The 14,291-nt window shown below is 70.5% G+C and overlaps 2 protein-coding genes across 2 annotated transcripts; one reads left to right on the top strand and one right to left on the bottom strand.

Annotated features, from left to right (window-relative positions):
* Nucleotides 1-1,213: 1,213 nt before the first annotated feature.
* Nucleotides 1,214-5,465, top strand: C1QTNF12 (C1q and TNF related 12). Its single transcript, XM_057699622.1, has 8 exons — nucleotides 1,214-1,589; nucleotides 3,458-3,574; nucleotides 3,655-3,766; nucleotides 3,873-4,027; nucleotides 4,405-4,513; nucleotides 4,768-4,858; nucleotides 5,055-5,133; nucleotides 5,294-5,465. Exons 1-8 carry the CDS (start codon nucleotides 1,422-1,424, stop codon nucleotides 5,390-5,392), a joined length of 930 nt encoding a protein of 309 aa, XP_057555605.1. The 5' UTR covers nucleotides 1,214-1,421; the 3' UTR covers nucleotides 5,393-5,465.
* Nucleotides 5,466-6,023: 558 nt separating this feature from the next.
* LOC130860084 (collagen alpha-1(I) chain-like) lies at nucleotides 6,024-13,917 on the bottom strand. The gene is made up of 14 exons (XM_057747889.1): nucleotides 13,736-13,917; nucleotides 12,254-12,761; nucleotides 12,065-12,117; nucleotides 11,432-11,603; nucleotides 10,666-10,718; nucleotides 10,405-10,566; nucleotides 9,937-10,062; nucleotides 9,294-9,799; nucleotides 8,870-8,952; nucleotides 8,612-8,751; nucleotides 8,045-8,238; nucleotides 7,793-7,929; nucleotides 6,814-6,927; nucleotides 6,024-6,479 (listed from the first exon to the last, which is right to left on the bottom strand). The coding sequence occupies exons 1-14, from the start codon at nucleotides 13,915-13,917 to the stop codon at nucleotides 6,024-6,026; spliced, it is 2,886 nt and encodes a 961-aa protein (XP_057603872.1).
* Between the last annotated feature and the right edge of the window lie 374 nt (nucleotides 13,918-14,291).

Here is a 14,291-nt window from a genome sequence, read left to right as displayed (position 1 = left end):
TGGTCCAGCCTCACTGGAGGAGCTGGGACCTGTGGGACCATGTGGGAGGCTGGTACGGCTGCTGTGTCCATGTGGCCCAGGCCAGCAGGATGCAGGTGTCCAGCTTGGGAGGGGGGGTCTGTCTGGCAGCCCCTTCCTGGCTGACTCTTGGCTGCAGGTGACATGGAGGGTTCCAGCTGGGCGGGTGCAGAGGGGGCTTCTGCAGTGTGACCTCCTCGAGACCTGGGCTTGCCGGCTGGGCACTCGAGGACCCCCGCAGGGACGGAGCTCAGGAGTCACGAGGGCTGGCCGCTGTTGTCCTGGGAGGTGACCACCTCTACCCAAGCCAGGACGGGGCGGGGGTCTTCGGGCGGGCTGATGCTCCTCACGTCGACCCCACCCGGCTCATCTCTGGGGCGGCTCTGCCTGTAGCTGCCAACCGTGGATGTGGCCTGGGGCTGGGGTCTCCTGCCCCCATTGTGCCTGCGGGACATCTGCCAGTGGGGGAGGGTCTGGAGGGCGGGGTCCTGGCCCAGGCATCAAGCCCCCACCAGGGCCTGTCGGTGCCACCCGGCTGCACCTGTCATACTGCATGTGGGAAGGGCCCCAGCTTTCCCTGGGGACTGCCCACTGTCAGCTGCTCTCCTCGGTCATGGAGGGAGCTGGCTTGTCTGGCAGGATGCAGCCACTCGGGACTCAACCCTTCCGCTAACGCCCGGGGGGGGGCGGGCCTGGGGACTGGAGAACCTGAGGGGCCCGGCTGGGTGAGGCAGCTCAGTAAGGGTTGGCCCTGTGCTCCAAGAAGAGGAGGGTGCAGAAGGGCTCTGGGGCCGCTACGTGCCACGCCTTTGCTCGGAGGCCAACCGGTCTCTCCCCCGCTGGTCCCGCTCACCTCTGGTGGAGGATCCCCTAGGGTCACCAAGGCTGGGACAGGCGCTCAGCTGTCCTGCTTCCAGATCCTGCCCTTCCTAGGAGCAGGGCCTGCGGCTGCAGCAGCACCCTGGGTGGGGACCCTGCAGCGGGGCCAGAGCGACCCGGGTGCGGACAGCCTGAGGGGCTGGGAACACTGGCGGAGCGCCTCCTGTCCCGGGCTTCTGGGCCCACCCTGGGGGGCTGGGGGAGGCGCAGCTCCCCTCCGCAGCAGCGTGTGGGAGGCAGGTGTCGGTGGGGTTCCGCCCCTGGCCACGCCCCTGGCCGCGGAGTGAGCCCTCCCCCTTGGAGCCGCCAGCTTTGGGGAGGAGGGGAGGGTTTATGTGGCGGCAGTGCGGGCGGCGGGGGCACTGCTCACAGGGGCGAGTCCCGCCACTCATCCTGCGCGGACATGCACCGGTGGCGGCCAGCTGTCCCTCGGGGCTGCGCCCCCGCGCCTGGGCTCTGAGTGCCTTCAGGCACCCGGGGCGCACAGCACCGAGCCGCCACCGGCTCCGGACCCGGCAGCCAGCATGCGCGGGGCCTGGGTGGCTGCCGCCGCCCTCCTCTGGCCACAGCTCGCGCTCTTCGGGGGCGTTGGGGCCCGGCGGGAGCCCAAGAGGCCACGGCAGCCCAGCCAGCACCCCGCAGCCCCCAACGCAACCACGTCCAGCAGTGAGGGGCTACTGGGCTTCCCCAAGGTATGCAGGGTCTGGGCGCACGTGGGGGCCATCCTCCCACCCGCAGGCTCTGCCCGCCGGGCTCTCCAGGCCCCCCCTCCTCGTCTGGGTGGGGTGGGGCTTTGGGCAGGAGCCACAGCCGTGGGGATGGGGCCGACCTCTGGGAGAGGTGGGGGCGTGGCAGGGCTTCGCAGTGGGGCCACGTGGAACCCTGTGACGCCCCAGGGCCATCACGCCCTGGGCAACCTGCTGCCGTTAGGTGGGACCGCAAACTGGGGAGGGGCTCTGGGCGGCCGGCTCAGACCCCCTGCTGGGACCCGCCGCCGGGGAGGCCAACGCTAGCCTCTGCCCTGCCCCACCACCGGGTAGCCCACACCCAGTACAGCCTCTGGCATGGGATGTGCTCCAGGTCTGGGAGGCCCCCGGCCCTCTGAGAGGAGGCTCCGGCACCTGCCTCGACCCGAGGCCTCCACCCTCTTAGTCTGGGGCTCCCAGAGCGGGTCTTGGAGCTGAGCGCAGCCGCGCAGGCCTGGTGGCCACTGGACTCAGTGGAGTGGCGGTTGCTGGGCCAGGCCCCCTGCCAGCCCTTGAGCCTTTGATCCTGGCCTGGGGCCTCCTGAGGGCGTCTCCGTGGCGGCCAGCTTGGCTGCTCTCTGCCCACGCAGCCCCACTGGAGCCTGAGGCCCCGTTTTCCAGCTGCGCAGGCGGAGGGCAGTGAGTCCTCAGGCCCTCATGCCAGGGGAGTGGGCCGCCGGCAGGCTCTGGGGCAGGCACGCAAGGTCCTGAGCCAGCCTCCCGGGGAGGGGTCCTTGGGGGCAGCTCCTGCCCTGACTGGCCCACCTTGCCTGGGCTGCCCTGCAGAGCCAGGGGCCCGCAGTCTGGGGGCAGACGGGGGGTGTCTCTGGCACGCCCCATGGCCCCCCCGACCCAGGACGGCCTTCCCGAGGCATCAGGAGCCCTGTTTTTCCTGCTGGAGGTGGGCTCCTCCTTCACCTGCCCTGGGTCCTCCACCGTTCTGTGGCGGCCAGAGGAACCGGAGGACAGCAGAAGTGCCCCACCCCCGGCCCCTCCCAGCCCCCCAGGGGTAAAGGCCTGCCCTGGGAGTCCAGCCTTTCGTTGCAATTGGGGCTGGGGGCTGACCCCTGGACCAGACCTGGGCCAGGACCCCTCCGCTTGCTTGCCTGGACGGCTCTCTGGGAGGGACCAGAGCTCCACTGGCCTCCTGGCAGTGACTCTCTCCTGCCAGACCGGAGTCTGCTGCGCTCCTGGGCATTTCATGGACTTCTGTGTGAGGCTGGCACGCAGACCCGGATGCAGAGAGGGGCCGACCTCCTGGCACGCACCCCTCACTCACACACCGCCTCCTTCTTTGACCTTGGGGCTGGGCGTGTTCCTGCCTTTACGCTTCCCTGGTGCAGAAACTGGGCGCAGGGGGGGTGATTGGAGGGGCTGATCCGGGGCTGCCCGCTTGCACTCCCAACACCCAGCACACAGCAGGACCTGTGCCCACTCCCCTCAGCCTCGCACAGCTCTGGAAAACGCACTCCTGCCCACCACTGCCTGCCTCAGCCAGGGCAGGGCCCCTGTCAGGACATGTGCAGCTGGCCCCGGGTGCACGCAGGTGTGCCCATCTGCTCGGAAACAGGGAGCAGCAGGAGGGGCCACAGCCGCTCCACACAGCAGCAGACCCAAGGCTCCTGGACATCGGGCCCTGGCCTGAGTCCCGGGGGTGGCCTGCGGTGCCCTGTTGCCATCTTCCTTGTGTCTGCCCTGGGTCCCGCCTGAGGCAGCCTGGGCCCTGAGGTTCCCTTTTCTCCTCTGGGGGCAGTAGGGCAGGACCCAGCAGGGCCTGGTGGTCAGCACACTAGCCCTGTCCTCTGACCCTTCAGCTACCCGGGGCCTCAGGGCCTGAGTTCACAGACGCCCACACAACATGGCTGAACTTCGTCCGGCGCCCCGATGACGGGGCCTTGAAGAAACGGTGCCGCGGGCAGGACAAGAAGTTGGTGAGCCCCTGGGTCTGAGGCCAGGACGGGGGTGGCTGTGGGTCCCACCAGGATCCTCATTTTTTCCTGCCTCCCACCAGCGAGGCCTCTCTGGCCCCCCAGGGCCTCCTGGCCCCCCCGGTCCCCCAGGACCCCCCGGTGTGGAAGTCACCCAGGCGGCTGTGCTGCAGGAATTCCAGGAGCTGCTGAAGGGTAGGCGCCCCGCCCCCAACCCCGCTCTCCTCCCCAAGGCTCAGAAGGGCACCCTGTGGGGGACCCCACGCTCACCCGAGCTGTGCCCCCACCCTTGTCCCCACAGAGGCCACTGAGCGCCGCTGGTCCTCGGAGCTCTTGGGCCCGGTGCTGCCCGAGGGGATGGGCAGGTGGCTGGTGGCTGAGGCCTTCCACTGTCAGCTGAAGGGTCCGGTGCTGGTGGATAAGAAGACGCTGGTGGAGCTGCAAGGCTTCCAGGCTGTGAGTGGGCGCGGGGGCGAGCCTGGGGGGACGTCCACGGTGGGTGCTCAGGCCCCCGCAGGGCCAGTGGGGGCTGCATGCTGGGCGGGCCCCACAGGCAAGCAGGCCCCCAGCCCCCGCAGGGCGACCCTGGACCTACGCACGCCGCACCAAGGCTTGCAGTGGGGCCCGAGGTGGCCGGGGCAGGGCTACCCTCCCCTGTGGGCCCTGATCCTGTGCCCAGAGGCCCGGGTAGGCGCAGACACGTGGGTCGGCCCTCTGTGCTGCTCCCCGGGGCCTGCTTGGGTTGGGGGCTGCTGGCCACAGACCCCTCCTCCAGGCTGGGGTGGGAGGCGGGGGTCCAGGCTCTGCAGCCGCGCCGCCTGCTGTCCCTGCAGCCTGCTGCCCAGGGCGCCTTCCTGCGCGGGTCCGGCCTGAGCCTGGCCTCCGGTCGGTTCACGGCCCCGGTGACTGCCATCTTCCAGTTCTCCGCCAGCCTGCACGTGGGTGAGCGGGGCCTGGCCAGGGTGCGTGGGGTGGGCGGGGGCTCGCCCTCCGGTGGGCCGTGGCGTTACAGGCCCCAGGCCCGGGTCTCATCACAGCGGTGCCTCGTGCCCCGACCCTGACTCCACTGGGGGCTGGACGGGTCCTCAGGCCCACCCTCCCCAACCCGCAGTGTGCCCCGCGGTCCCCCGGCCCCAGCCCCGTCCCCTCTGCTCCGTCCTCCCCGCGGGCGCTGCAGACCCGGCCTGTCTCCGCAGACCCCAGGGCGCTGCAGGGCAGGGCGCGGCCGCGGGCCCGGGGCTCCGTGCGGCTGCTGGTGTGCATCGAGTCCCTGTGCTATCGCCACACGTGAGTGGGCCTCCTGGGGTCGTAGGGGCGTCCTGAGTGGCGGGGGGCCCGTCTTCCCCGCGGAGAGGGGCCGCCCCACACACAGAGGACTGCCGTGAGCACTGGGGCAGGAGCACGGGGGTCTCTGGGCGGGCGGGGGTGTCCCGCCCCACGGCCACTGTGCCCTGACCCCTCCGCCCCGCGGCCCCGTGTCCAGGTCCCTGGAGGCCACGTCCGGCCTGGAGAGCAGCGGCAGGGTACTCACGGTGCAGGTGCAGGGCCTGCTGCAGCTGCAGGTGAGGGGGGGCTGGCGGGCGGGGCGGGGGTGGCCCTGGACCCCCAGGCCTCGGCCTGGGCCCCGCGTGGCCTGGGGCGGGTGCTGCCTGGGGGGGCTGGGTGTCGTCTGGCCGGCAGCCGGGCCCGGTGGGTGGTGACGTCCTCTGGGGGTGTCCGCAGGCGGGACAGTACACCTCTGTCTTCGTGGACAACGGCTCCGGGGCGGCCCTCACCGTCCACGGCAGCTCCAGCTTCTCCGGCCTGCTCCTCGGCACGTGAAGGGCCCACGGGGCTCCGGGGGCGCCCCCCCCACGCCGCCCCCTGGTAAACCTGTGGTCACAGCAATAAAGAGCCCCCGGCCCTCCCTGTCGCCTGGTCACTGCATCGTCGGGGGTGGGTGGGGGGAGGGCAGGGGCAGAAGGGGGCCGTGGGGTGGCCTCAGGGCACCGACGGGCGTGGGCGTGGGGTCGGCCCGGGAGGTGGCGGTTCTGGCTGAACACCCCAGCAGCCCGGGTGCGGCCCCCGCGGCCCTGGCGCCACATTTGCTCTGAGGACGAGGACAGGTGTCTGTTCAGGCCGCCGCCGGGTCTGGGCCGGCCCCTCCGCCTGCCCAGGGCCAGTCCCGCCTCGGAGGGCCGCAGCCTGTGGGCGCGCGCAGGGCCAGGGAGGCCTCGCGGCTGGCGCGCGGCACAGCGTGTCGGGGTGCAGAGGGCGAGGTGGGGCGGCCCGGGAGGGCCTGGGCCCGTGGGGCTGGGGGGCCGCCGACCGGCGCGCAGGCCCGCGGCCCCACGTGTGGACCCAGAGGAGGGACAGGGTCGGGATGGCCTGGGCGGGCGGCCGAGGCCCCGCCCCTGGGCCCTGGGGGTTCGGCGCCTGCCCCCTCCCCCCCGCCCCCGTGGCCCCAGCAAACTCAGGCTGAGGCGTGTGAGTCGGTCGTGGACGTCCGGCCTCCGCCGAGCTGCCGCGATACCGTCTCTGGTCGGCGCCCGGGCCTTTGACAGGCGGCCCCCCCCGACCCCCCGCACAGGCCTGGGGGGCACGGTGGGGGGCTCGGCTTTGCTGCCGCGGGGCCCGGGCGCCCGTTTCCCAGGCTGAGCGGGGAGGGCAGGGGCCCCGGGGCCCGTCCGGCTGGCTGGGGTCGGAGCGGCCGCTCCTCAGGCCCCCCCTGCAGCCGGCTGGGTAATGAGGCAGGAGCGCACCGGTGCCGGGCGGGCGCCCGTCCCTGCGGCTGCGGGCTGGGCTGTGACCCGTCCCCACCTCTCTCCTCGGTGCCCCCCCCCCCCAGGTGGCGTCGGGGGCCCGGGGGCCCGGGGGTGGTGCTCGGCTTCGTGGTGCCGGCCCGGTCTGAGAGGGGCGGGCCTGCTGCCTGCGAGGGGGAGGCGTGAGCGCCGCGCTGGGGTCTCCGTTGGGAGGTGGGGGAGGCCGCGGCCCCCCGCCCCCCCATCCGCGAGGTCCTGTGTGGGCTGTGGGGCCCGGGCCTCCTGGGACGGCCCTGTGGAGTCCAGCTCCGCCGCAGGCGCCCGTCAGGATTCCTGCCCACGGACGGGGGCCCCTGAGGCGGTGACTGGAGGGGCCTCCTGGCCAGCGTCCCCCCACCCCCCGGCACAGCCCCGCCCTCAGGGCTCTCCTGACTGTCCTTCGACACCAGCGGGTCCCCCCACCCCGCCTGGCCGGGGAAGGGGCAGGTCTCCCCTCCTCACCCGGATCCGCTGCAGGGCTGTGATGACAGAGGTCTTTGCCGGGGCGACAGACGGGAGACAGGAGATGAGGAGAAGCGATACGGAGAGGACGGACGAGCTGGGGGCCGGACGCTCCTGGGGGCCGGTGGCCAGGGCCAGGAGGGCCCACGCCCGGCACCCGACCCCACGGCCTCTCGGTCTGTCTCGTCTTCGTCCCGGTTTTTGCCCCTAATGGGAGGTCATTAACCACTTAGCTATAATTCCCTTGGAATGTGCCGTCTCCAGCTGGGCCCTGGCGCTGGGGGTGCAGGAGCAAAGAAATGGGGCGTTGGGGGGCCTGCTGTAGGCAGGCCCAGGGGCGTGAGCTGTGGTGGCCGGGGGTTCAGGCCCGGACTGGCCCCCAAGCAGGCTGTCCCCCCAGTGCGGACAAGAGGCCAGTGCAGGCTGAAGCCCCCAGGGGCCCCACCCTGGCCCCAGCGGCATCACGTTCTCTCAGCCCCGCCATCTCCTGGCTCCAGACCCGAACTGGGGTGTTTGCTCAGCTCCCCGGGCCTTGGGCCCTTGTGGTCACACCCACCCAGTCTGAGCAGGGTGTCCTGGGCTGGTTTACAGGGGCTGTTGCTGCTCAGGGCAGGGTGCTCGCTGGGGGTTCTGGGCTGGGGGTGCTGGGGCCGCGGCGCTTCCCGGCCTGGCCTCTCTGGTTTTGGACCTGGGCGGCCTCCGCGTGAGCCCTGAGCCCGCGCCCTGCTCTGGAGCAGTGGGAGGTGCCAGGCTGACCTGGTGGCCCTTCTAGGCTCCCTCGCCAGAACCTCTGGCTGACCCTTCTGCCTGCAGCCAGGACGTTTCCTTCCAGGAGCCCTCCAGCCCTCGTTTCCCGAGCCCTGGTCCCGGCCGCAGCCTGGCTGCCCCTGACCGGCCCTCCTGGCCCAGAGGCAGAGGCGGCCCCGGGGTGTTGGGGGTGGGTGTGTCTCTGAGTTGGGTCAGAACCTGCCCCCAGCACCCTTCGCCTGCTGTCCGGTTTGAGTGCAGACAGGAATGTGCGCCTCTGGCTCAGGACAGTTCGAAGTTCTCTCCGGGTCCGGGGGCAGCTGCCAGCTCCGCAGCCTTGCTCCCCCCGCCGCCCAGCCATGACAGGAGCTGGGGGGGGGCAGGGGCGGCTGGGGCGGGGGTTCCAGGCCCCATGCTCGTGGTCCCCTCTGGGGGCTGTGGATGGCACAGGGTAGGGGTGAGGCCTGCAGGACAGGCTGCCCACCTGGCCTGGGCTGGGCCTCCTGGGATGGTGAGGCCCTCAGGGCGCGGCCAGGACACGCTGGCCCTTTGTGGCCAGGGCCCAGCTTTGGGTGGGACTTTGTCCCCTCAGGGTGGGCCTGGGCCGACAGGAGGGCTCTGCCCCTCCCCATCAGGGCCCCTGTCCTCAGCCAGACCAGACCCCCTGACTCCTGTGACCTGGGCCAAGGACCAGAGCGGCCCGAGGCTGTGGGGGGTGTGGGGCCTCTTGGGGCCTGGGTGGACGTGCACCTCTCCCTGGGTCTGCGTATACCTGAGCCCCCTTTGCGGACCCCTCGTGTCCCAGGGGTGGCCGTGGTGGCGACTCCGGGAGCTCCAGCCTGACCTGTGGCCTCCGGTGTCTGTGTGGCGTGGGGTCGGGGGATATCTGCGTGTCCTCTCTCTCCGCCCTGGGGCCTGGGCGTTCCTGGCTGAGCTGGAATCACCAGGCCCCGCAGGAACAAGCACAGAGCAGGCGTCCAGGCCTCGGTGGCTGGAGACTGGCCGGCCAGTGCCTGAGCTCAGGAATGGCCATGGTCGGGGTCCGTGGTACCGGGGAGACCTGCTGGCATCAGTCCAGCTGGAGAGGCTGTCGTGCCGGACCGTCAGGCTGTGGCCACAACCGCAGACCCTGGGAGGGGAAGGGCTGCTGCCCAGGGCCCGGAGCTGGACTCGCCGGGATGGCTGGGGACCCTGGGTGGTGGGCGTGGGGAGAGGGTCTCCTGGCTCCTGTGCTGGGACAGAAGCTCCGTGGGGGCAGCAGGGAGCTTTATCTCATCCGAGGCCTCCAGCCTGCACTCTGCGCTCTGACTGGACACGGCTGCGCCGGGGCTGGCTGGCTGGCTCCTCCGGGCTCCATGTTCAGGCCCTCCAAATCCTGCATGACGTCAGGCCCTGCCCCGGGTCGTCGTGGTGCCGGGTGTCCGGCCCGGGGCACCTGAGCTGACCCGGGAGATGAGGCCTCCGGCAGCCTGGGTTCTCCCCAGGCCCAGCCCCTGGAGCTGGGCTCTGTAGGCTGGGGAGCCCGCCCGGGCACTGGGAGTGCCCCTCGCCGCCTGTGCCCGTGCTTGTGCCCCTCCGTGCGTCTGGCAGAGCACTTGGGCAGGGTGGGGGCGTGGGGACAAAGGGCCTTTGTTCGGGAGGACTTGGGTGCGGCCCGCGCTGGGGCGGTGACTCACGGGCTCCTCTGCTGCGATAACATCGATGTTGCAACAGCCGGCGTGTCATACACGCACCTGGGGCGGTGGCCAGGCCAGGAGAGACGGCCACCTGTGCCCGCAGCCCCTCCAGGCAGCTGGCAGGACCTGGGTGTGTGAGAACAGGACTGAGCAGGAAGGGTCTTTGCAGGCAGAGCCCCGCCTCTGAAGCGAAGGGTCTCCAGAAGCCGCCACTCAGCCCCCACGGCCACTCCTGCTGAGCCCCGGCCCCGCCGTCCGCACCAGGCCCTGCAGCGGGACCGTTGCAGCCTTCGCCGTGGAGGCTGCCTGGCCCCTCCTCTGGGGCCGAGGGGCGGGCCGGGGTCTGTCTGGGAACGTGGGCAGAGGGCCGGACACGGGGACCTGGCGCCGCTGGCCGGGGCTCGAGCCTGGCTCTGGCCGTCTGCCAGGCACTCAGTGCAGGGCCTGGCGGGCGGCGGCGGCAGGGGCTGCCGGGGCCCCTTGGGGGCTTGGCTGCTGAGACCCTCAGATGCCGCTGGAGGGAGGGGCCGGGGCTCGGGTTTCCTTCTTCTCGGGTCACCAGGCTGGGTCAGGCCCCGGGTCAGCGGGAGGCAGAAGCTGGGCGCGGGCCCTCCCTGGGCGCCTGTCCCACCCGCAGGGCCATGGAGGTTCAGCGTTTAGGGGGCAGAGTCAACCCCGGTCCAGGCTTCCACGGCCGCACCGGCTCCTGACCGCTCCCCAGCCAAGAGCATTGTCCCGCACCGTGGCCAGCTGAGCCCTGCCTGGTGGACACCGCTGGCCGGCCAGCAGGCGTGACTTGAGGCAGGGAAAGTGCGGGGACCTGGGGCTGGGGCAATGGGGCACCAGCTGTGAGTCCAGGGCAGGGTGGGGTGGGGAGGGTCCCTGATGTCCTGCCCAGCGGTCAGCCAGAGACTGCCTCCTGCCGACACCCCAGCCCCCACTGCCCAGGCTTCCTAAGGTTTGGGCTCCAGCTGCCCATCTAGCCACCAGAGCCCCCTTCCCGAGGCGGGGGGGGGGGTGCCCTTGGGGAGCTGCCATCTCCAGGCTTCAGTGGAGACCCCTCTGTAGAGACCCTCGACCCTACCGTCTCCCGGGTCCCCCTAAACCCCCACTTGACCCCCGCCTGGCCGAGGCTGGGTCTCCTGGGAGCAGCACGGGCAGACGTCACCGGTTGGGTGGGGCTGAGTGGACCCGGGGTGCCTGCTCTTGCTTGGACCGGGGGCCGCCCCTCTGCCCAGTCTTCTGACCTGGCCGACTGGGGCTGACGTCCAGAGTGGGGTCTGGCCCTGGCCCAGCCTCGTCCCCGCATCCTGTTCTGGGGCCCCAGGAGCTGGGGGGAGGGGCATCACGGAGCCTTAGCCGTCGGCCACGGGCCTCCTCTGTGACTCCCGCCAGGTCCGGGCCCGGGCAGAGCTGGTGCTGCCGTCACAGTCCGCGGGATGCCCACGAGGCCACGCTGAGGGTCTCGCTGGTCCCTGTGGCCTGAGCGGAGGACGGAGGCTGGCCGTCTTCCCCTCCCGCTGTCCTCCCGTCACCCGCACCCCCCCCACCGTGGGCCCCACCGCAGAGGAGGCTCAAGGTCCTCGGGGAGGAAGGGTGGGGCGGGTTCCAGGGACCCCCAGCTGACAAGGGCCCCCAGGGACGCACGGGCGGCCAGGCATCGGGTGGTCCCTGAAGCACCTGGGGCCGCGGGAGGGCCGCCTGGCTGCGGCGCGGCCCTGGTGGGCAGTGCTGCCTCTGTGTGAGGCTTTAGGGTCTGAAAGGGGGGTGGTGGGGTGGGGTCGGAGGAGGGTGCTGGGGGCCCATGGGGGGTGGGGAGAGGGAGGAGCTTTGAGGGGTGTGTGTGGGGGGCAGAACCAAGGGAGGCCCCTGGGGGACCCAGGCTGGCCGTGCTGGGCTCCCGCAGAGGCCAGGTGACAGGCGAGAGGTCTTCCAGCGCCCAGGGCTGTGTGGATGGTGACCTGCAGCGGAGACCCAGGCCCGGGGGCTGGACAGATGGGCGGCCTCTCACCTACTCCCTGGACTCACGGTGGGAGAGAGATGTCAGCTCAGCCCAGCGTGTGTTTATAAAGAAGAGCCCACACCCCTCGTCAAGCTGCTGGAACCAGAGTGCAAGCCCCAGGGAACAACCGGATGTGACCTTGACCTCGGGGTTCTCTGAAGTTGCTCTGCAGGCCCCCCAGGGGGCTGGGCACCTGGCCCACTGCAGGTCTGTCTGCAGCGGGTGCCACGGGCTCCCTGAGGCCCCGGATGGCGAGAGTCAGCGGTCTTCTGGGGCGGACAGGGGGCCCGGGGAAGGGGGCCTGAGAGAAGCGCTGACTGCCCCCATGAGACCGCTCAGACCTGGTCCGCGGCGGCACAGGAGGCCTGATGGATAGAGGGAATGTGGGGCCGGGCAGGCAGGGCACAGGCTGTGGGGACCCTGGCACGGCGGCCGGCTGCAGGCCCTGTGTTCCCAGCCTGGAGGCTGGATGTCGAAGGCCTGCCCCCGGGGGACAGGGTCTGTGCTGTGTCCTGGGAGGTGACAGAGGGGCTGTGTTTGTCCCCAGGGAAATGGGGTCTCCCACAGTCTGGGGCCTGCAGCTAAACTCCAGGGCTCAGCAGACTTCGCGACTCTGGGTGGAACCCCTGCTGGCCTCTTCCGGGCCTCTGTTGGGGGCGGCCACCGGGGCACTTCTGGGCTGGCAGCTGCGCCACTCCGGACTCCGCCTGTCAGCACAGGGCTTCTCTTCCGAGGATCTCTGCCTCTTCTTCCTGCGAGGACTCAGTCATGCTGCAGTAGGGCCACCCCGCTGCCCTCACCTTAGTTACACCTGCCAAGAACCTACTTCCCAATCAGGCCACACGTGAAGGTCCTGGGGGCTGGGACTTGACACGTCTTCTGCGGGACAGAGCACAGCCCTTGAGAACCGCGACCACAGCCGCGCATGGGCCCCCTCAGGCGGGCGCGTAGACAGAGAACGTCTGAGGGGACGGGGACACGTCCTAGGAGGACCCCATGCAGCAGCACTTTGCACCCTGAGGCTGCCATCAGGGAGGCCAGGGCAGACACCCAGGCCCGTCCAGAGGACCCGGGCCATGGCTTCGGGGCGCCTGGCAACACAAGCTCTGCCTCCCGGCCGGTGTCCTCTCAGCAGCTGGCCCAGCGGTGGCAGGCGAGGGGCTCCTGCTTCCCGGGTCAGTCTCCCTCCTGGGGCAGCACAGACACCAGGACGGCCAGGCACACAGGTGAGGGCCGGGGGAGGTGTGGGGCCAGGAGGAGCAGCTGGTGGGTGATCTGGACGGGCCTCCCCGAGGACGAGGAAGGGACGTTCGTGTGAACGAGGGCTGGCGCAGACTCGGGACAGACGCGAGCCTGAGGGTGAGGGGCGGGCGGTGGGCCCAGCACAGCCTGTGACGCGACGGCTCAGGGGGTGGGGCAGCGGCTGCAGGTCCCCGGCTGCCCTGCGGGCCCCTCCTGCCAGGTGCCGGGCTGGGCTGCTCCCGGGTTCCCCGCAGGCCCCCAGCAGCCCCTCTGCTCCGCGGCTGGGTTGGAGGGGGCGTGGGGGGCAGCATCGCGGGGGCTGCTGCATCGCCCCCCCCACATTTCCCGCCTCAGATCCAGCAAGGGGCTTTGGGCACAGACCCCCCAGGGTGACGGCTCTCCAAACGCCAGGGGTCTTTGAAACTGAATGTTTCTATTTTTATCATGTGCACTTGAGGCTGAAGGACATTCCCAAGGCCAGAACGTACTGGCTAAACCTGGTATACGCAGGGACACTGGGGGGTGGGCAGGGAAGGGAGGACATCCCCCCCCCCCCGGGATGTAGTCAGGAGCTCACTGGCACAAGCGGGCATCTGGGCGGCTGGCTCCTCCCAGCTCCCAGCTGCATACCGGCCTGCACTGCTGGGGCCGAAGGCCGGGAAGCCCCAGCACCGAGGGCGGGTGCCCCTCTGGGCTCACTTGAGGGGAGCCTCGGCCCCTTTCTGTCCTAGGATCTCTTCTGGCAGCTGTGTGTCCTGGGCAAAGCCCTGGCCTCCCACCCCCACCCCATGTCCCTGGTCCTGCTAACTCAGCCACACCAGGCTTGGGGGGTCTGGAGGCAGCAAGGTGGACGGGAGAGGGGGCCCAGCCGTGGCCGTGGGCGACCCCAGCAGTGTGGTGCCACGGGACCACCTCCCGTGGCTGGGCCGTCCTGGGGGCACTGCCCCCTCCAGGCTCTCAGGTCCCACGTTTCTCTATTTTATTAGTGATCGGGTATATGTTTAAATTAAGTTTTGAGTTTTGGCTCCCTGGGCTGTGTGCCACTTGAGGTGTCCTGTATCCTAAACTCCCCCCATAAAAACCCGTTCGCTGGGTTCCCCCATAAAAACCTGACTTCCCATTTTCTGAGGGCCTGCTGCTCCCTGAACCCGGGACCGTCTAGGCGCCGCCCCCCATCCACAGGGCACACCCCCCCAGATGGTGTGGACCTTGTGACGAGTCTCGGCCTGTGGAGGTGCAGCCTGGGAGGGGGTACTGTGGCCGCTCCCCAGGCAGGAGATGGTGCTGCGGGCGGCAAGGGTGAGGGCCCACCCCCCGGCCGGGACGCTCCACCGCACCGGACAGGGCAGCAGCGGAGCGGCAGAGGCTGCAAGGGGGCAGACGCCTCCGGGCCAGCGGCAGGCTGGGCTCCGTGACGTCCACGTGTGGCCCGTCCATGCCTCTGGGACTACAGATGGAGTGGCCGTGGGTCCCTCTAGGAAGGGGTCCTGGCCTTCAGCTCCAAGCGGGTCAGACACACCATCCACCACAGTGTGGACGGCGTGCCCGGTCCAGGGTGTGTTTGTTCTGTTCTGAAATTTAATGTTTTATGTTGAACAATATGCAATTTCCACTTCTTTAGGTGAAAACTGGTTGCATATTGGCACTTTCACGTGGTTGAACTAAGTGCTAAAGCTCACGAGGGCGCTGCCCCCAAGACAGGTGCCTGGAATTTAGGTTTTCCCCAGGGGGTCTTGTACATTGTGCCGGGCAGCGACCTGAGGATCCGGGGGCCCTGCCCTGGCCCCTGAACCTCGCGGAGTCCTCCCACC

This window comes from Hippopotamus amphibius, chromosome 1 (genome assembly GCF_030028045.1).
Source record: "Hippopotamus amphibius kiboko isolate mHipAmp2 chromosome 1, mHipAmp2.hap2, whole genome shotgun sequence".
Taxonomy (NCBI): Eukaryota; Metazoa; Chordata; class Mammalia; order Artiodactyla; family Hippopotamidae; genus Hippopotamus; species Hippopotamus amphibius.
Note: the sequence above shows the minus strand (reverse complement) of the source record. Positions and strands in the feature narration are given on the sequence as shown.

Coding starts and splice junctions, on each gene's coding strand:
- C1QTNF12 (XM_057699622.1), top strand. CDS start 1,422: ATGCGCGGGGCCTGGGTGGCTGCCGCCGCCCTCCTCTGGCCACAGCTC. Junction 3,575..3,654: donor GCGGGCAGGACAAGAAGTTG/GTGAGCCCCTGG, acceptor GCCTCCCACCAG/CGAGGCCTCTCTGGCCCCCC. Junction 4,028..4,404: donor AGCTGCAAGGCTTCCAGGCT/GTGAGTGGGCGC, acceptor CTGTCCCTGCAG/CCTGCTGCCCAGGGCGCCTT.
- LOC130860084 (XM_057747889.1), bottom strand. CDS start 13,917: ATGGACGGGCCACACGTGGACGTCACGGAGCCCAGCCTGCCGCTGGCC. Junction 10,063..10,404: donor CACTCAGCCCCACCCAACCG/GTGACGTCTGCC, acceptor CCATTGCCCCAG/CCCCAGGTCCCCGCACTTTC. Junction 8,953..9,293: donor TGGCCTGGCCACCGCCCCAG/GTGCGTGTATGA, acceptor GACCCGGGGCAG/GGCCTGACGTCATGCAGGAT.